This window comes from Corvus kubaryi, unplaced genomic scaffold (assembly GCF_017639235.1).
Source record: "Corvus kubaryi isolate FWS band 111438036 unplaced genomic scaffold, C.kubaryi_AGA036_p1.0 37249, whole genome shotgun sequence".
Classification (NCBI taxonomy): Eukaryota; Metazoa; Chordata; class Aves; order Passeriformes; family Corvidae; genus Corvus; species Corvus kubaryi.
Genome location: NW_024581072.1, coordinates 5,546,229 through 5,566,372, shown reverse-complemented (window position 1 = coordinate 5,566,372; position 20,144 = coordinate 5,546,229). Strand labels below are relative to the sequence as shown.

The 20,144-nt window shown below is 39.5% G+C and overlaps 2 protein-coding genes across 5 annotated transcripts in view; one reads left to right on the top strand and one right to left on the bottom strand.

Moving 5' to 3' along the window:
- ACO1 (aconitase 1) overlaps window positions 1-8,636 on the top strand; it is a 35,965-nt gene extending 27,329 nt beyond the window's left edge. For both annotated transcript variants that reach the window (XM_042023564.1, XM_042023565.1), the window contains exons 12-21: window positions 441-576; window positions 1,070-1,154; window positions 1,436-1,592; window positions 2,130-2,254; window positions 3,024-3,128; window positions 3,811-3,953; window positions 5,393-5,540; window positions 5,957-6,079; window positions 7,009-7,194; window positions 7,938-8,636. In XM_042023564.1, coding sequence (XP_041879498.1) covers window positions 441-576; window positions 1,070-1,154; window positions 1,436-1,592; window positions 2,130-2,254; window positions 3,024-3,128; window positions 3,811-3,953; window positions 5,393-5,540; window positions 5,957-6,079; window positions 7,009-7,194; window positions 7,938-8,051 — 1,322 coding nt within the window. In that variant the 3' untranslated portion in view covers window positions 8,052-8,636. The remainder of the gene's footprint in view (window positions 1-440; window positions 577-1,069; window positions 1,155-1,435; window positions 1,593-2,129; window positions 2,255-3,023; window positions 3,129-3,810; window positions 3,954-5,392; window positions 5,541-5,956; window positions 6,080-7,008; window positions 7,195-7,937) is intronic.
- A 1,578-nt stretch (window positions 8,637-10,214) lies between these two features.
- The window catches only part of DDX58 (DExD/H-box helicase 58), a 23,787-nt gene continuing 13,857 nt past the window's right edge, over window positions 10,215-20,144 (bottom strand). The window contains exons 13-18 of one of the 3 annotated variants that reach the window (XM_042023561.1): window positions 19,564-19,712; window positions 18,211-18,301; window positions 17,331-17,501; window positions 15,624-15,775; window positions 13,657-13,803; window positions 10,215-11,991 (exon numbers count right to left, since the gene is read on the bottom strand). In XM_042023561.1, coding sequence (XP_041879495.1) covers window positions 11,683-11,991; window positions 13,657-13,803; window positions 15,624-15,775; window positions 17,331-17,501; window positions 18,211-18,301; window positions 19,564-19,712 — 1,019 coding nt within the window. In that variant the 3' untranslated portion in view covers window positions 10,215-11,682. The other 2 variants (XM_042023563.1, XM_042023562.1) reach the window with 2 other exon arrangements.

Here is a 20,144-nt window from a genome sequence, read left to right as displayed (position 1 = left end):
GTTTGTGGCAAGGGCCAGCGTTGGTGCTCTGATAGCTTTCTGCTTCTGGGGGTAGCAAGCGCTATGCTGGCAGTTGTTTCTTCTCTGGGTTACTAGACCATGGTAAGCGGGAACTTAACGGTTCTTCCTTGCATTTTTTGTGAGACATTTGTCTTAAAAATAGTGTTCTGAATTTTGAATGTCTGCTTGCTGCCCCAGTGAATGCATCTTATTGAAAGCATCTGCCATCAACTTTCTAGTGGAACAGAAATTGCAGTCTGGATCTACAGTTCAACAGAGCACTTAAGCTGGTTATTATGGAATCACTGCTGTTGGCTCACAATTTCATTGCTGCTGCCTTTTCTGTTTCCACTTATTTAATGGTACTTCTCTTAACATGCTTATCCACCAAACTGTCTTCACTTCCAGGAAAATCTGCAACCACCCTCTGTATTTTTCAGGATTGCTTGCTAAGAAAGCTGTTGAAGCTGGTTTGACAGTGAAGCCATACATTAAAACCAGCCTGTCCCCAGGAAGCGGGGTTGTCACTTACTATCTGAGGGAGAGTGGAGTTATGCGTTACCTTTCTCAACTAGGGTAGGAGTGCTTTTCTTGCTGTTGTTCTGTGGGTGCTTCAATAAAAGCATTGTCAACATGTGATGCAATAGAATAACTATTTCTCTGTACAGCTTAAAGATATTGCAGGTACCTTATGATATGATCCTGCATGAGTGAACACACTGCTGTTGTGTTGGCCGGCTTTATAACAATGATGAAGGCCTGCTGTAGCTTCTTGAGGACTTATGTTCTTAAGCATGAGAATGGGTTATTTTCAAGACTATCATTCTGAAATAGTCTAAATCACACTATATTGTGTTACCTAGTAAGAGGAACAACATTTCCCATTCTGTGTGCATAGACAGTCACTGCAATGGTAAAAATAGAGCATTCTCAAAAATGCTGTTTTCAGCACCATTTCATTTGTTAAAGCAGTGCATCTCCTGAAAGTAACCATTGCCAACTGCTGAGTGGTTAGATGTCTTGCTTCAAGATAGCTTTTTGTTCACCATTATTTTTGTGCTTTGTATAGGTTTGATGTGGTGGGTTATGGCTGCATGACATGTATTGGCAATAGTGGACCCTTACCAGAGTCTGTTGTTGAGGCCATTACACAGGTATGCAGTTTTTCCTGTGCAGCTCATTTATGTAAGCTGTTCTCTGCTATGTGCTGTTCTGAGCTGTATTATACTGTGTGTTGACTCTTCTCAGCTCTGTACAAAGTAAATTCAGTCTGTATTCTCTTTTCTGTGGGACATGTTTTGGGATTGTTTGGAAGGAGACAATTCTGTGACTGTCCAGTCATTGTTGTTGCAGTGTAGTGAGGCTCTGCAGACTTGCTGTGTGTGTGGATTCTGCAAGCACGTCACGTATCTTTGTCTCAAACTCTGTGTTACAGGGAGACCTCGTGGCAGTGGGTGTGTTGTCTGGCAATAGGAATTTTGAAGGGCGTGTCCATCCCAACACCCGTGCTAACTACCTGGCCTCCCCACCACTGGTGATAGCCTATGCAATTGCAGGGACCATCCGGATTGACTTTGAGAAAGAGCCTTTGGGTAAGACAGTGTCAGTATGCTTCTTTTCACAGCTTATAAACGAAACTGTTTGGAACTAAGCTCTTCAGAAACATTTGTCCTAGGGAAGTGTTTTAAAGTACTAAGCACCTCTGGGAGACAGAGTATGTAATTGTTAAGAGTCAGAGCAACAAGGAGTTACTATGGTGGAGAAAGAATAATGCTCAGGTGTGGCTTCCCCCCGATTCCACTGGGTGGTATTTTTGGTTTTATACAGGTGATAGTCTTTCAAGAGCTAACCTGAGTTAGTAGCTTTTCCTTGTGCAGACAACTTTAAAACATCCTTTCCAGCATAAATGATTCTATGAATTATTCTGGAAGGCCATGGGAAGTCACAAAAGAAGGATTATGTACAGGCATTATCAAGTCTGTGGCACACTTTTTTGTCAGATCCTTGTAGGAGAAATAAAGTGTCTTGTGAGTGTTACAAGGAACACATAGCTAGAGGACACAGTGGTAAACTTTTTTCTTCTTAATGAAAAATTTATGCAACAAATGTTACAATACCATTTTATACAGGAATAAATGCTTCGGGGAAGAAGATTTTCCTGAAAGATATCTGGCCAACAAGAAACGAGATTCAGGCTGTTGAGCGTCAATTTGTTATTCCTGGGATGTTCAAGGAGGTCTACCAAAAAATAGAGGTGAATTAATCCTCTTGGCAGTAGTTTGATTGATGTACTATGCTATTCTGAAGACATTAAATAAGATGGCCATGATAATGAAATGAACCTTTTTCATCTATGGGTGTTGCTCTTGTTCTCACAAGTATTCAAATGAGGATTTTTTTTAAAAATTATTTGGATAATTAATTCATTTTTACAGACAGTCATGTTTTGAAAATCGCTCTGTTTGATATTTTTAATGTAACATGTAGATGATGCGTTTTCAACAGCCATCCCCAGCTGATACTAGAAGGTAGAATATTCCAGCTTCACAAATGTCTGATTTTTTTTTCAGCTGACATAAAATTCATTTGCATTAACTAACAGGATTGACATCAGAAAAAAAAACTTGTACCTGGTAATGTCTTCCTGCAAATCTTTCTCAAGTGTTGAAACAAAATGTTCTTATGGTTGATATGTTAGGGAAGCTTCTTAAAATTACTGAAAAATACACTAGAGAATTATAAAGTGTTACCTGTGTACATAATACAAGTTATTCTCAGAAAACAGGATGAATGTCTCTTCTTTTGTAATGAAGTGAGGATTTTCCTAAATCTTTTAATAGATAGAATCATTAAAAAACCCCCCTCAAACATAATGTATATTGTTATGTGCATTTTCCAAAGTGCTCTAAGAAATACGCAAGGCTTTTGCTGAAGTCAAATTTGTAATTTCACCTGGATTCTAAAGTAATTATGTTGCTTCTGAAGTCTTAGAAACCAGTGAAAGGATTCTGTGTGTTTTTCAGACAGTAAACAAATCTTGGAATGCCTTAGATGCTCCTTCAGATAAACTGTATACTTGGAATCCCAAGTCTACTTATATCAAGTCTCCTCCTTTCTTTGATGGTCTGGTACGTATGTTCTTTTTCTTTGAATCAAGTCAAAGTGTGCAGTGGTCTTGACTCATATTGAAGGTGAGGTAACGCCACTCCAAGGGGCCTGAGAGAATCCATAAAAGCCTGTTGAGGCCCTGGTTCTTAAATGTTAGAATTGCACTATTGTATTCATTTTAATACAAAGACATGAGTGAATCTCAAAATTGTAAGGATTCCCTTTCACTTCAGGGCTCTCGAAAAGTCTCATTTTCCTTTTAAGTTGAAATACTTCTAAATAGTCACAAAGAAAGGGGAAAAAAAAAAAAGAGTAGGAAATGAAACACACAGTTCTGCCTGCTTGCATTTTGCAGCAAATAGTTCCATGTTTGGATTGCTAATTCAGTGCCATTTAAAAGTAAATGGAGATTTTAATGTATGCACAGGTATAGGAATCCTGGATTTTCATGCATGTGTCACACAGGAAGCCTTGGCTGGTTTTCTTGTCTCCTCTATTTTCTTCATGCATGAGCCTGCCGGCAGACAGCCGGGGCATCATGTTTGTTCAAGAACATAAACATTTTTAATAGGGTTGGGTTTTTTCTTTCTCCTAACTTGTATAAAAAGGGAGACCTTATTTTGCAATTTCCACTTTTTTGAGAAAGGTAAAGGAATTATTTTTCGTGTATTAATTGTTTTGTTTGTGTTTATGATGACTTAGACATTGGCTCTTCAGACCCCGAAAACAATAGAAGATGCTTATGTCCTATTGAGTTTTGGGGATTCTGTGACAACTGACCACATATCTCCAGCAGGGAACATCGCAAGAAATAGTCCTGCAGCCCGTTATTTGACCAGCAGAGGGTAAGCACTGCTTCTTGTTCTTGTCATGAAGTGGGAAGAGCAAACACACCGCAACTATTATACCGTGTTACATGCACACATACCTTCTGTCTGTTCACATACACTTGTATACCTTAACGGATGCCCGGACAACATATAAATTAAGAAAGAAAAACATTTCTCTTTCTGCTGCTTCGGCAGCTCTCACTATGTGTAAGAAGTAGAATCGAGTTCTGTACATGTGTTATCACTGTAGAGCTAAAGACCTTTTAATGGAAATAGGGGAAGAGGATGACTTACTGCAAAAACTAGCCTGTAAGTTTATTCATAAATAAAGGAATCAAGATTTGTCTCCATATCAAAACAAAATGACTGTTTTCCTTAGTGCCAAAAATGGGTTTTATATTCATTTCTTCTAGCATGTGCAACTGGTTCCTAGAGCTAGGCTCTTAGGCACTACAGAACATCCAGAAGTTAAGGTTTCGGTGCAGCTGCGAAAACTGGCAAATCTATTGTGGTTGGAATCCAAACTCTTGTAAAATGTTAATTTTTTCTATAGCCAGTCTGTCAGTTTAGTACTTGGGGTTCAACTTAAGGCAAGACTGAATAGGTCAACTTACCCAGTTGACCTTTCAGTCTGCACAGCTAATATAATGCTTTTATTCTCTGATTCAGCACTTCTTACAACTTCAGTGATGTTTTGAGCAACAGCACTGACATAAAAAAAAGTCCTAACTCATTAGACTTAATAATTTTGGGAAAAAGTGGATTAAAACACTGTGATATAATGAAAACCAACTGCTCTGGACTCTTTGACCGTCCTGCTATCAGTTAGTTGAAAATCTGAATAGTCCTACGTGCATTATAAAACAGATGATGTATGTCATACCTGCAGTTTAGATGTAGACCAATGCAAACAGTCTAATTTTCTTTCACATTCCAGTGTATTTTTTGTTTGCTGGTTAGACTGGAGTGTCCCCTCATTCTCATATTTCTGTTTGCAAGTGAACTTTTTTTTCTGTAGTTCTAACTTGCAGCAGAGGTTCTTGCTGCCTTTCAGCTATCTAGCACAGTGCTCTGCCTGTTTTCTAGATGCTATAGTAATATAAATAATGAGGAGGATTTGCAGGCACCAGCTATTAAGAAAAAAGTCACGTTGCATCTTCTGACAATATAAATTATATCCTTGCTTCACTGTCAGATACTGTTTTCTAGGGCAAGAGTTGAGAATACTATGGAAGCTGCTTTTTATGACCAAACCATAGCTATTTTTAAATTATTTCTCTTTTCTTTCAAAACGTCTGAAAAGTAGAAGTATTGGCTAACTGGATGCTCCTGTCAGGGTGGGAACTATGTACATACCTGCCTCATAAACACCGGTTTATTACTTTCTTTTTTTAGAGCACAGAATGCTTTTAGTCTAAAAGCAACACAGTTTCCTTTCTTCTTTCCCTTAATAGCTTGACTCCTCGAGAGTTCAATTCTTATGGCTCCCGCAGAGGGAATGATGCTGTCATGGCCAGAGGGACATTTGCAAACATTCGCTTGGTCAACAAGTTTATTGATAAACAAGGACCTCAGACTATCCATTTCCCTTCTGGGGAAATTGTAAGTACACATGCTGCTCTAAACTGTGGCTCACTGACAACAGACTGGATTAGTGCTGGCTTTCCTTCTTACAGCTTAGGTCATTTGCTTCAGTGCCTTTTAAATAAAGCTAATTGAGGGGACAGGAGCTGACTCAGGGAAGCAGTCACATGTACTTATGCAATGTGGTGCTTTCAGGCATATCTGTGGAGAGTGTAACTACTGTAAAAGCACCAGTGGAAGGTGCAGGTTTGTGTGGAGAGTGAGATCAGACTAGAAAGCTACAAAGTGCTGTATGGTCGGTATCCTTTAAGAGCTATTTGGTGGAAGTTGTGGGCTTCAATTGTTTATGAGGGGACACTTTTTTTTCCTCCTTTCCCTGGAACTGTGCTTCCACTCGCAAAAAATTTACAAAGTGTTTGGCATTTTTATTCCAGCTGGACGTGTTTGATGCTGCAGAAAGATACAAGCAGGCTGGTCATCCTCTGATTGTGCTGGCTGGGAAGGAGTATGGTGCGGGAAGTTCCAGAGACTGGGCTGCTAAAGGACCATTCCTCTTGGTGAGTGGGTACAGTAAACTAGGAGGACAGTATTAAAAGTGCATTAATTTGTCAGTAAGACTAGCTTATGACCAACATCCCGGGTAGCTCATTCTCACTTTTGGTAGCAAGAGCTATTTTGAAATCTCAGCTGCCTCCAAGAACCACAGTAGTTGCCAAAGCTGTTTAATATTAATAGAGTCTTGACTGATCTTCATCTAGAAATCCACAAGGCTACACTAGAAAGGCCAGTTTCTTTCCTTCCACTTTCCACAACCCCATAAATCATAGTTTTGCTTGCAGCAGCATCCTTAAGCTCACTTAGCAAGAAAACCAGAAAGTGTAAGAGAAGAATATCAGTGAAAATTAAATTTAACATGGCTTCACTAGGGGAGCCGAATAGAGATCCACATACAGTGAAATACTGGTTTCTTTCTTCGTCTGTCCAGTCTTACAGCACTGTTTACAGCAAGAACTCTGATTCAAGCTTTCTTGCCTTATTAGAAAACGTCTTATGAGAGCTGGTGTTTAAGTTTAGCTAGGCTTTTGTAGTTTTTTTCTGGCAACGAGTTTTTGTATTAACTGTATTAACATGTAAAATGTTCAAAATGAATTAAACTGCACACTGGTGCTTATAGGAGGGCAACACCAAATTAGGGAGAGTTATGGAAATGACTAGTGGTGCCCTGCATTAGACATGTTAAAGTAGAATGCAGGATTCCTGAGAAAACGCATGTAACTTTTTTGAGTCAGGCTTGTTTTAAAAGAGGTGTGAAGGTTAACATACAGCCAAGTCATCCTGGACAGTTTGCTGTCAGACAGACCTGCTGACTCTACCAGTAGATGGTAAATGAAATGGAGGAGACCACAAATGAACCAATTTTCTTTTTATGAGTGCAGAAAGACTGTTCTGAACTATGAAATAACTCAACCTGTTGTGTATTTCCCAGGGTGTCAAGGCTGTACTTGCTGAAAGCTATGAAAGAATTCATCGAAGCAACCTGGTAGGAATGGGAGTGATTCCTCTGCAGTATTTACCTGGAGAGGATGCAGGAACTTTAGGACTCACTGGACGGGAGCGTTACACGATTATCATTCCTGAAAAACTAAAACCACAGATGAATGTCCAGATTAAGGTATGAGACACTTAAGAGCTGAATTTTCTGAATCACTGTAATTTTACTCAAAATTGTCTCTTCAAAACATATGCTGTCATGTGGAGTCAGATTCTCTCACGTAAAATAGGGGAAAGAATTGAGATGGAGAAGGAGATTAAAACAGTTATTCTAATAGGGATTAAACTGAAAGAGGGTAGAATTAGATTAGATACAAGGAGTAATTTGAGATGAGGCACTGGAACTACTGCCCAGGAAGTTGTGGATTCCTTCTCCCTGGAAGGGTTCAAGGTCAGGTTGGATAAGGCTTTGAGCAACCTTCTCTGGTGGAATGTTCCTTGTCCATGGTAGTGGGGGTTGGAACTAGGTGATCCCTAAGGTCCCTTCCAGCCCAAACCATTCTATGATTTTCTATGATTTACTATGATGGGATATAAAAGCAGGATGCTCAAATTGTTTCATTTAACATAAAGCAATCCTGTATTTTGGACCAGTCACTCAAAATCCACATAAATTTCTCAGTTATAAATGAAGCAGCCAATGCAATGAGACTCCATACTGTGTTTATGGTTTGTTTTAAACCTGTTTCCTCTTAAGCAGCTTCCTGTAGTCTAATGTGGATAGAAGTACTGGTGCCTGTTCACTTTAGCTTTCTATCACAATTTTTTAAGATGGCAAAATATCCTAGTAGTCCTTATTTTACTATGATGTCAAGTAACATGTGCAAGGTTCTGCTGCTTGAATGACTTTCTTTGACCCAACAGCTGGACACCGGGAAAACCTTTCATGCCATCATGAGATTTGACACTGATGTGGAGCTCACTTACTTCCACAATGGCGGCATTCTGAACTACATGATCCGGAAAATGGCATCCTAATAAAAAAAAAATTAGGCGAAAAGGTCCAGGTACAAGCCTGCTTCTTGTGAGCACAATAAAACTATAGTAATCACGCATTTCGAAGTGTGAACCATAAAGTGAACAATTTTTTTTCTGTGGATTTTATTAGAGGGCTTGTTTACAATGCTGAATTTTTCTGTGTATCAGGAAACTGGACACACCCATATAAACAGCATTTATTAACTGTTTTGTATGGCAGTTGACTTACCTTAGAATACAGTGCAAAAGTCATTAAAACACTGCTGGCATCTGTAGAACTGTGGCAGATCATGTGCTGATTTCATGTATTTGATCCACTTAGTTTGACTCTGAAGTTAAGTTCTATGCTCATATCAGTGATGTAGAAATTAACTGACAGTATAAAAAAATTTTATTCCTTCCTGATTACCTGACAGTGACTTGCTTTCTTATTCAGTTAAACAGAATCTGAATCTAATACTGAAATTATTTAGCTGTTTATTAATTTTAAAAAATGTGAACTCTGTTTAAAATCTAAGCCTTTGTGGAAAGGTGGACTTATTGGGGATATTTCTAATGGATAAAATAAAATTTATTTTTAAAAAGTTTGGTGGTTTCTGTTATTTTATCCTTAGTATTGGGATGTAGAACAAAACTTCGACTTAAACTCCTCTCATTGTCCCTGTAGGAACAGAATCATCCAAGTCTTGACTTTCCATGTTGTAATTCTAGTTTCTCTGACAAGTCTGCATGAGAGAATGAATACAAATACAGTCAGATACTGGCAGTCTTCTGTAACCTAACAGAATATTGGCATGATGTAATTCCCTCTGTTTTGTGACCTCAAGAAGACAATCTCCACAATTTCAAGATCCTTGTCAGCAATTTCTATGGCAGTTAGCAACCAGTAATTATATTAATGCACTCAATGAAGTCAGTGACTGCCCAATCAACAATGCCACGTGAATATATTTACAGGGATAAAAAAATCTACTCTTACTCAGGGATCAACAAGGTTATGGTACTAATTCTCGCTCTTAACTGTATTTACAGCAACTGCCACAACAATTAACATAGTGGAGAAATTCTTTCAAAGTAATCTCCTAATGTGTTTTTAGTGCAGTCAGGTCTGGCTGTTTCTGGATAAAAAACAACTATTAAAATAGTTATGAAAGAAGACACTTAAGGAGGGCACAGGGATTGCACTGTACCTGCTACAGGCTATTGCTTGATTACAACAGAGCTCCTCTAGTACATCCATGAGAGGCCCACCATGATGTTGCAGGGTCTGAAGTGTCTCTCATGAGGAGACGCTGAGAGAGCCAGGACTGTTTCGTCCAGTGACAGGAAGGCTCAGGAATATTTCTGCTGTTTCTGTACAAATATCTGAATGGAGGGCACAAAAGAATATGCAGCCAGGCTCTTTTCAGTGGTGCTTAATGACAGAGCAAGGAGCAGAGGGCACAAGCAATGTGAAACACAGGATGTTCCCTGTGAACAACAGGAAACACTTTTTGACTCTGAGGGACCAAGCACTGACTGGAGGAGATTGCCAAGAGAAGTCATGGTGTCTCCATCCTTGGAGATGTTCACATGCTGTCTGGACATTTGGAGATTGTTTTGGGCAATCCCTTGGGTCACAAGATGACCTCTGAGGTCCCTCCCAACCACAACTGTTCTGTGATTCTGTGAACAGTGACTTGTTAATATGGTAGTAATCTTAGTAAGAAATACGCAATTTCAGGCTCTTTATTTTTTTTTAAATCAGGTATTCTCAGAGGCCAAATAGAGTGCTGGTGTTCTTCCCCACCCTCCCATCTCCACTGTGCACTGAAGGAAAGGCTCCTTGTATCAAGCTGAATTCTTATTAGTGTGTTATCCCATCAACCTTTAATACTCATTTAGGCTGAATTGCAAAGTTGTTTTAGTCTGAAATCCTTGTATTTAAGGAATAGGAAAATAACAAAATTTCTCAAGTTCAACTTCCCAGTAGTTACTACTATAAACTGTGAAATTTAGGACTGATTATTTTTTATGCTGGGAGTCCCCATGTAGATGGTCCTTTCACAGAGCAATTTGATACTTAAGAACTGTGATTTTTCCATGTACTTTTAATCTGATAGTGCTGAACCAGCCATTTTCAAAAATATTTTGTTCTAGTATTTTTGGAGGGGAGGCATTATCTGAACATAAATCATCTTTATTCATTGTTCCGTGATTCCTTTTAGGTAAAAACTAAGTACAGAGGAAGTTACTGTAGGACTGAGATTCAGCCTTCCTGTACAGTGCATACAGCTTTCACGGTAAAAGGCATGGATTGGGGTGGAACATGAAGCAGGACTTACAAAATTCTTTTGCTTTTAATGCCACACAACACTTTACAAGAACACCGCAAGCCTCACTGAGTAGGATTTAGGCAGTTTAAATTAATTTCTGAACTCATAAATTTAGGTTTGGTTTTTTTTGAACTCTTGGATTAGGTTTGGGGTTTGTTTTTTGTTTGATTGGTTTTTTTTAATTAGTTCGGGTGTTTTGGTAATGTAATTCTCGCACATACATACCCTACCACACTGTCAAATACACCAGGTGAACTGAAAATGCACTTGTTTTTTGCTCCAGAAATACTGAATACTAAACTCACTGAAGATGTGTAGAATCAGCAGGTGCTTTAAAGTGTAGCAGTACAACAGTGTTTCATAACTCTGTAGCAATTTCTGTTTCTCCCAGGGAAGTCTGGGATCTGGGTAAAGAGGATAGATTTGAACACAGTAATGCCTAGACTTTGTAAGAATGCTAGATCAGCTCTGACAGGAAGCTTACAGTATTCCCAGTGTCTTGAAAGATTTTAGGCGATAATCCATGAGACAGGGCATCCAGGTAAGTGCTAATCCCCATCAAAACTGAACCTCCACCCATGTTCCAGGGCACTGTTGTCCCCATTAGGGCTTGTTCAGTTAAGCAACACAGGAGGGTGCCCATTCTGCAACTTAAGCAACAGCAACTTGAACAAGGTGCAGTGATTTAAAAAAAAGTGCTACCATTTTAATCACAAGGATGAATCCCCAAGAGGGCTCTGCCCTATTGCATTTCTACTGTTGCAGAAGAATTTCCTATTAAAGATCGATTTAAGAGATGTAGTATCATCCTTACAAAAAAGTTACTGGACATTCTTCTCTTAATTTTATATATCTATGTCTAGAACATTAAAAGTAACATTTTTAGAAGTTTTAAAAGCAGCTAGAGTAATGCCTGAAGTGCTAGTAAGCCATGTTGGCTGCAAGGATGTGGAATCCAACAACAAGTTAGCAGTACCAAAGAAGATGCTGATTCGCATCTCAATTCTTGAAGGGCTTGCCTGTCACCTAAAGTTGGATGTTTAGTTAGTCATCCAACTTGATCTTATTTTTTTTCAGACCAGGTTCCTCATAGCCATAATGATTCAGATCTAGATGCCTAGGCACATATTTGTCCTTCTAGTGAAACCTGTGGTGAAATATTTCATTACATAGCAAATACTGGTTTCAGTGGCTTTACCAGCCTTTTATAATCTAGCCAGATGTGGGTGAGGGGCCTAGCATAAAGAACAACAGTTTTTATACACAAAAATTGATCATCTACTACTCCAGCATAGTGCAGTAGAACAATATATCCATTAAAATGTTGAGTTGAGGTCATTTTCTTCATCAAAATTCTTCAAAAAGAAATTAATACTTCTCCATTTCTGAAAATCCATTTGTGTCCCAGTTTCAACATTCTCTAGTACAAAGCTTTTGATTTTGATCACTGGTAGGTTATCAAATGTCTTGTACTTCACTGTAATCCCCCAATCATGCTGGCAGTCAGTATTTCGGCAATGCATCTTGCTTTTTTTCTCAAAACCATCAAACTGAACCAGTTTGCTGTGGGGCTTTGTTATATAACGCTCCTTGAATGCATCACCTAGGACAGTGTGATGAGATTCCTGAAACAAAACATGCCAGAAACACTTAATATTAGAAACAACATTTCTCATTTTTTCTTGTCATTCCCCTTTCCTTCTCAAATACATGTTCTCACTGTTAAGACACCTGCTGTCACCCAGGAGGCTCACCTTCCACTCCCTTTGGCTCATTGCTCTTTTTTTTCCCCCCATTCATTGAATACCAGGTACTAGAAGGACCCAGGCCTGGCCTTATCAAAACAAAAAAAATTTACCATGTATCCCCAGTCACCAGCTTACACATATTCGAACTTACTAAGCTTTTTAAAAACTGTGTTTGCAGTATTTGAGCCTTGTCCAGGAAACTAAGAGAGTAATTCAGACAATGGACAACTTTGAGAGACTCCTGCTTCCCATGACAGGTGATGCAATTACTTTCGAGTGGTAGAAAAAATAACCCTAACAAGGTAAAGGAGCTACAGTTGTTGTTTATAACATATGCAATAAAAGATTAAAGAAATTACAGCCTTATTTGAAAGCATATTTACAATCTGAGCTTGAGTTTGAAAATGGTAGATCCTCCTGGAAATGCAATTTGTAGGGATTATTTTAAAAACTGTGAGGGGTTATTTGCAGAACACTAAGCAAAAACACTTACTGAAGAGTTTTCTGAACTCTTTGATCTATTTGCACAGGTATAGGTGATATATATATACAGGATATATGTACAGGAGCACAAAATAGAGTAAAAGTCAGAGGTGCTTTAGATAGCCCTTGTTTTTTGTCAAAGAAATGTAATCAAGTTTTCACAAAGCTGAGCTACTCCCAGCTTCTTGCAGAGGAGTAGTGAACACCATCCACATTCCAAAAACAGCTGGTAAAAACCAACAAAAATTTGGCAAGGTCCTGAAGGCAGACATGGTAATGCTCAGCTGTAGCCTGAAGCCCCTTATCACATTGCAACTGCACTTTTCAGAGCAGCACAAATAGAAGCAGCTTCAAAAGAACAAAAAGCAGAACTACAAAGGCTCAAAGGGCCCAGAAAAGCCTCTTCCATGATCACCACTTTCCATGTGTAAAGAGTACTGCCTTCTTTTGTCTACAGAGAAAATATTCATGTTCAGAAAGAGTACAGTCAAAATGTCTCTATGATACATGGAACCAATGTGAACTACACCTACAGAATGGAAAACAAAATAATATCGAAGACCTGTAGGGCTCTTCTTGTGAAACCATGGTTTACCTTGCTTTTCAAAACTCAAACTGACCCATAAGACAAGGAGTTAGTAAGCTGATCCCAGTACATAATTTTCAGTTGACAGAAACTGTGGGAGAAATCTCTCAACAGCAGAGAGACTTCCCATCTGATGCTAATCAGGAAAGTAAATATGCAGCAGTAACACTAGTAGGTTATATAGTTGAAGATCAGGTGGTTTTCCACAAAATTCATCAGAAGGGCTGCAGGAAAACGGAAGTGATTCCTACCGTATCACATATTTGCACACCTTGAACAACATAAACTAATATCATATTGTAGTACAGTAGTAGTCACAACTGTTCCTGTGGTTTTACTGATTTATTCAGAATTTCTATTCTCCTCCAGTTTGCACAAAATAGCCCACTTCCACACTAATAAGCAATGCAATTAGTTCAATAACGCTGATTTCCCTGGTGTTCATGGATGTAGGTTCCTGTACAGAAACGTACCTTTATAACTCTGATGTCATCTGTACTGCAGGCATATGCTTTGCATTTTCCACATAAAAGATTTATTTTCCCTTCCACTACTTTATATTTTGTTTCATTCTTCCTGGAATCTCGTAGTTTCTTTTCCTTCATTTGCAGGTCACGTATCTTTAATAAATAAAAATCAAGATCATTATGAAATGAAATCCCAGTGTCAGCCTAAACATGACTTTGGATATGTAACATCTAGGAAACTATTACTTAAAGCACACAAAACAAAACACACCTTGTTCTGGCAACTCATACCAAGAAAGAACAGGGTACATTTGTCAATTTAGAATGCAGTGCTAGAATGAGACTACGTGATGGACAGCATTTATGCTGTTTGATCCTTCCTCCCCTCTAGCCCCCAGCAGTCCCTCTGGTCTTAAGGCTGGTAAGTCTGTGTGAAGACTTAAGACATGTGAGACTCTACAGCACAACTAATGCTGCTGCTCTGGGAATCTCAGGAATCTCATGGTATGGAAAGAGAGCTACAGAGACCACAGAAACTGCAGGCAGAGAAAGAAGCAACAAGGCACGGCCTGGAGCTGAGAACCAAATGCAGAAATGGAATCCTCTGAGAAGAAGCAGGAGCAACCACACCAAGCCTTGGAGGTGGGAGAAGAAATGTCACAAAGGCCAGGGGGCCTTGGGCATCCTCTGTTGCACAGTTCAGTCTCCAAAAGCTTGTCTGGAAACACAGGATGAGTCCATGGGGATGCGGAAGAACTGTGTACAAAGCTTTTTTATTAGTAGTGGCTTATTCCAGTCTTCCCTGAGCCCTGGGGAACACCACTGATACCAGCCACCAGCTGTATTTAACTCCAGTCACTCCCACTCTCTGGGCCTGGGCATCCAGTCATTTTTTTACCCAGCAAAAAGTGCGCCCATCCAAGCCATGAACAGCCAGTTTCTCCAGGAGAATGCTGTGAGAAATGGTGTCAAGGTCCTTACTGAAGTTCAGACAGACACCAACCACAGCCTTCCCCACACCCACTAAGCGGGTCACACAGTCACAGAAGAAAACCAAGCTGCTCAGGCAGGACCTCCCTTTCATAAATGTATCCCAGGTGGGCCTGATCCCTGATTGTCCTGTATGTAATGTGTAACATCTGCATGTGATGCATAGCACCCAAGATGATCTGCTCCATAACCTTCCCTGGCACTGAGGTCAGGCTGACAAGGCTGTAGTTCCCCAAATCCTCCTGGTCCTTCTTGTATTATCGGTGGTCACACTGACCAACCTCCAGTCACCTGGGATCTCCTTGATTATCCAGGACTGCTGATAAATACTGGGAAGTGGATTGATGAGCTTTCCCACCAGCTCCCTCACCACCTTGGGTGGATCCCATCTGCCCCCATAAACTTGTGTGTCTAAGTGGTGTAGCAGGTCACTAACCAGTTCCTTTTGGATTATAGGGGCTTCATCCTGATCCTTATCTCTGTCTTCCAGCTCAGGGGGCTGGATATCCTGAGTACAACTGGTCTTACTGAGGCAAACAAGGCATGAAGTACCTCAGTCTCTCCTCTTCATCTTTGTCGCTATGTTTCCCTCCATATCCAATAAAGAATGGGGATTTCTCCTTAGGCCTTGGTGGTTGGGCTTTGGCCCTCTTGATTTTCAGCTGCAAAACATCACGATATCTTTGTACACTCTGCCCAAGATGGCCTCCAACTCTCAAATCACCCGTAAGTCCTTCTCTTTTCATAAGCAACAGGTCATAAATTCTACCTCACAAAGTTTTTTGCAGTTACAGTACAGTTGACATTTGCAAACTATCAGTACACACCATCCCTTCTCTGCTGACCTAGCCTTTGTCAGAAATCAAGTACAATGAACACTTCCCTCAGCTTATCACTTGGCCCTATATAGAGCCCTAGTAGGTGAAGGCTGATATAGATTATGCCTTTGAAATTTGAGTATGAAAACTGCACAAATCACAAACCTTTCTTGCAAATGTTGTTTCATCCCAGTTCTGTAGCTTTTCAATAGCTGCATTCATCATTTCTTCCTTATAACTGTTTTGTTTTTCATTCTCAACCACTTCTCTTTTGCTTGTCACAAGGATGCACTTGCTGTCTCTTGCCCTTCCACGACCTATATAGCAACACATTTATGCTCTTTAGTTACTCTTAACAACACGTCCAAAAGTGACAGGTCTGCCATAATACTGTTAAGGGCCTTCTGTATGGCTGCTTTTCTTTGCAATGTCCAGATTCAGATAATGCTGCTTCTGAAGAACATTCTTCAATAACAAACCAGAACAAGATGCCCCCTTCCAGGTATCCTCATGGATATACCATATACCCTAGACAGTATTGTATTGCCTGCTTCTGTAGCCTCCCTGTGCTGACTTCAGGCATACTTTAAAATTCAATTTTCGTATAGCATCTTGCTGCCTTGTTGTTGTGTTAAAAAAAAAACCCCAAAGATAAAGGAGAAAAGTTCATCTCAGTCTTCCTTATTAGTTTTCATCCTGCTAATTGGTGTCTAAAAAAACCCAAAAACCCCATCTATCACAAAAACCTAAGGAATTAGAAATATAGTGCTGACAAGAACACAGACAAGAACAGCAAGTGCCTTCTCTTCTACCTATGTCTACTGCCTGCCTGTTTATTGAAGCTGTGACACCAGCAAACCAAAAACTACAGGGATCACATACCAGTTCAGAAGTAGTTCAGTTATAAAAAGTGTTCACATTTTCTTTCAAGCTCCTACTCCACAAAAATCATGATTGTATGTGGTTTAAAACTGACATAACCTTTTCTTTGCACCTTTAATGGCTTTTTAATAATAAACGCTATCCTTTCATCCATAAAAGTAAATTCTGGGCCAATTACTTCATTACAAGACACAGATAAGAAAGTCACAACACACAAACCCTGAAAGTAGAGTACAGTGTAAGTACAATGGAAACCACTTCCCATTAAATTATGATGTTAACTACTTGGGGAACAGGATAAAATATTGCAGATGCACCCTTAAAAGAGCAGGCAGTTTTATGCTGTTTAGGAACGTGAAACAGCAATCAGTATTTAGTTTGGCTCTTCATTCCCCTCTACTGGCTATACTGTACAGTCACCAAATTTAAGGCCAAAGTCTTGACAGACTTCTCTGGACAAGCCAAGAAGACAGAAACAGGGTGTCTTTTTTTTAGTCTTAAATATTAGGCATCTGCACATGCGAAGGCCTCATGTACCTGGGAGTTGCTGGGTTGGTAATAAACCACTGGGCAGGGGAAGGCCTTCAGAAGCCAAGGCAATACAAGAAATTCCATTGCAGCAGTCCTTTGTAAATTGTCACAGAACAATTTGTAATATTTCTGACAATAGCTCTTCTAGCCATAGTTCTGCTTGTATGTGTAACTGTCTACTTGAGACTGTCAGTCCTCAACAGCTCAATAACCTTGTGCAGCATGGCTAATTTGCCTGGCAAAAGAACAGTCAGACAAATCAAGGACTCGGCTCTGTGAACAGATTTATCATGTCCCATCATTCACTTGACTTAGCTCTAAGGCATAGAAGAACAACAGCAAAGCATGCACATATTACTACAGTATTTCCAATGTGCCTGTTAGTAGCATTTCATGTCCATTTCTAGTCATTTCTAGGCCAAAAAAGGTTTCTAAAGTAATAGCTCTGAAATTCCATACCTCTCACTTGGATCATTTTGGTGACATTACCGAAGTATTCATAGAGCACCACAAGGTTGCACTCAGCAATATCAATGCCTTCGTCAGCAACAGATGTAGCAATTAGCAGTCTGATATCCTTGTCATTTCTGAATGCATCCAGTACACCCTTCTGCATTGGCAGGGTCATACCTACAGTACCAAGAAACTGTGTCAGGAAAAAAACACTGAAGAGAAAGCTTTGAAAAGCAACTCTTTGAGCAAGATACCCACATTTGCTTTTGCTTAAGTGATTAGAAATTAGTACATCCTTTTGATCTGGAAAACTACTTAAAGTTTGATATGCAGCTGGGTCTATACTATATCCACTGACCAGGGATTTCTGTTGATGTGTCACAGGAATTATCAACCTGGGAAACACCATTTTAGACACAACTCCCAGATGATCTTTATTGGAGACACCCATGCAGCTTAGTTAAAACCCAAGCTAACTCTTAAGGCATAGGCAATTCATTTCAGTTGTAGCTTCCAGTCTATCTTAAAATGTCTTTGTGCCGTCAAACACAAAATAAGAGAGGGATCTATAAAAGGAGCAGCGACAACATGAGAATTAATCACAAAAAGCCATGATAGTGAAGTTCTAAACTGCTTTTGAATTAGCAAGAGAACCCTGCAAAGAAGTGTCACTGACAGTATTACTGCTGCTTTAACCAAAGTTTCTGGACAGAAAAGGCAAGCATCTCCTTAGAATCCATTTAAGGTCTTCCAGATACGGAAGAATGCAAGAGCAAACTTGCATGACCTTCCTCTGTTTAGATGAACACAGGGAAAGCAGAACAGTTTTAGCAGCATAGCCACCACAGATTTAGCTTATGTTATATCTCAGTGCAAATCTGCATACCTGTTGTATGATCTTTACTTCCCTTACCCATCAACACATCTGGCTTTATGTGGCTAAGTAGAGGGTTTGCTTCTATCCACTTCTTCAAAGCCTGGAGAGCAAACCATGGAGTTAGATTCTCTGTGCAGATGAAATGCTAGTTTGAGAAAGGTAGATCCTTCCTATGCTTGCCTAGTCAATTAATACTTCCAAAAGAAGACCCAAAAGCAGAAAGCAAGGTGTAACTTGTGTGTCAGGATGGAATATTTTTTAATAAGTGAGAAAGCAAGGCTCACACGATACCAGATTACACCATGCTAGACTGATTTCCACTTTTCCAACTCCTGCAACTTAAGGGCTGGCTAGAGAAAGCAGCCTTTCACTGCTAAAAAGTTTGCATTTTTCTCTTATAAACTAACAGGACACGGAATGCTACACCTCTGGGACCAGAGGAAAGTAGTTGCTGTTTACAAACTGGACTTCCACTACACAGTGACAGCAGCACCTTCAAACTGCTTTTACAGAAGAACAAAATTCAGCCAAGCCACTGTTTTAAATCTAAAATGGAAAGCTGCCAGCAGATGCTTGGTGCTGTTAGTTTGGACTTTAGCCTGCTTTTAAGTTTTTCTGGTTTGCAATTCATCCAGCATATCTGGATGAAAAGGATAAAAAGGGGGGCTGGGTCGTTCAGCTGATAAATCTGTTTACAGTAGCCAGAGACAGCTGATATTTGCAGTAAATGTTTTAACCTATTCATGCTAATGATTAGCAGCACATTTACTTCAAGCATGAACCTTTTCTGGGAGCAAGGCATCATAAGGGAAAAACAGCATCATCCAGCCTAGATCCTCGATTGTAGGAAAGTTTGAAATAGGCCAGTGATAAGAGTCCTGAGAACATCTGCTGCACAAAGTTTTTCCTTTTTCTTGATTAAAAACAGGTGTTAGGGCACAGACCTTCTTTATGTCTATAGGAATCCTCTGAGAAATGTATAAATACCTCCTGATGTGCAGACAGTAATGGAGTAGAGCTGCTGATTTATAACACTGCTACCTTAAAGGCAAAACCCTTAAAACATGTCTTGTTAAAACTGACTTTAGGCCTAAAGTAAAAATTTGATGGCTTAATGATCAACTATGACATGTAGTTAGACATCACGTAGGACACCATAGCTGTATTGTAGTTTTCAGAAAAAGAAAACTCTACTCATCCTGCCTCAGAGCATAAGGGCTTAGGTAGACACAGTAAAATAAGTTAGAAAGATCAAATACATGGATATTTTTCTATTTCAGATCAATAATGGGAAGGGTAATAAGATGAGGCATTTTATTTTCCCACTTCCTGTTTCAGGAGCTTTAAAAACAAATGTCTTACAGCGACTAAAGCTCTTGTCTTGGCAAAGAGAATAGTGCGAGTCTGTGGATTATAGCGGTATGCTTCGTCCAGGATGCAAGCAAGCTCTTCCAGCTTTGGATTCTCATTTGACTCATCTTTTGAAAGGGCAGTCAGCTCTGGTTCCTTCTCTGACAGAAAAAAAAAAAGAGGTTTCTTGAAAAATTTACCTTTTTTTAATGTAGAAAGCAGAATTCCTACACAAACCTACTTTCGAACACCATGCACATTCTCTTTAGCTTCTTTTTTCATTTTCTATTCCATTCTTTTGAATGTAAGCAGGGAAATCTGTTGGTTAAATGTAACAAAATCCCCAGAAAAAACAAAATTATGAGTATCTCACATTTTGTAGCAAACTGACATGAGAACTTCTGTGATATATTGTGCATCAAAAGGCAGCAACAAAACAAACTCAGTTCTTGTGCTGCTATTTCTTCCTAGAAAACAACTGACACTCAAGAGCATACAGCCCAGTGATTTAAAATTGCAGTCAACACTGAAATGCACCAGACCACAGGCTAGAATATAGCCCACTGCTAACTAAATCAGAAGTCAAAGAACAG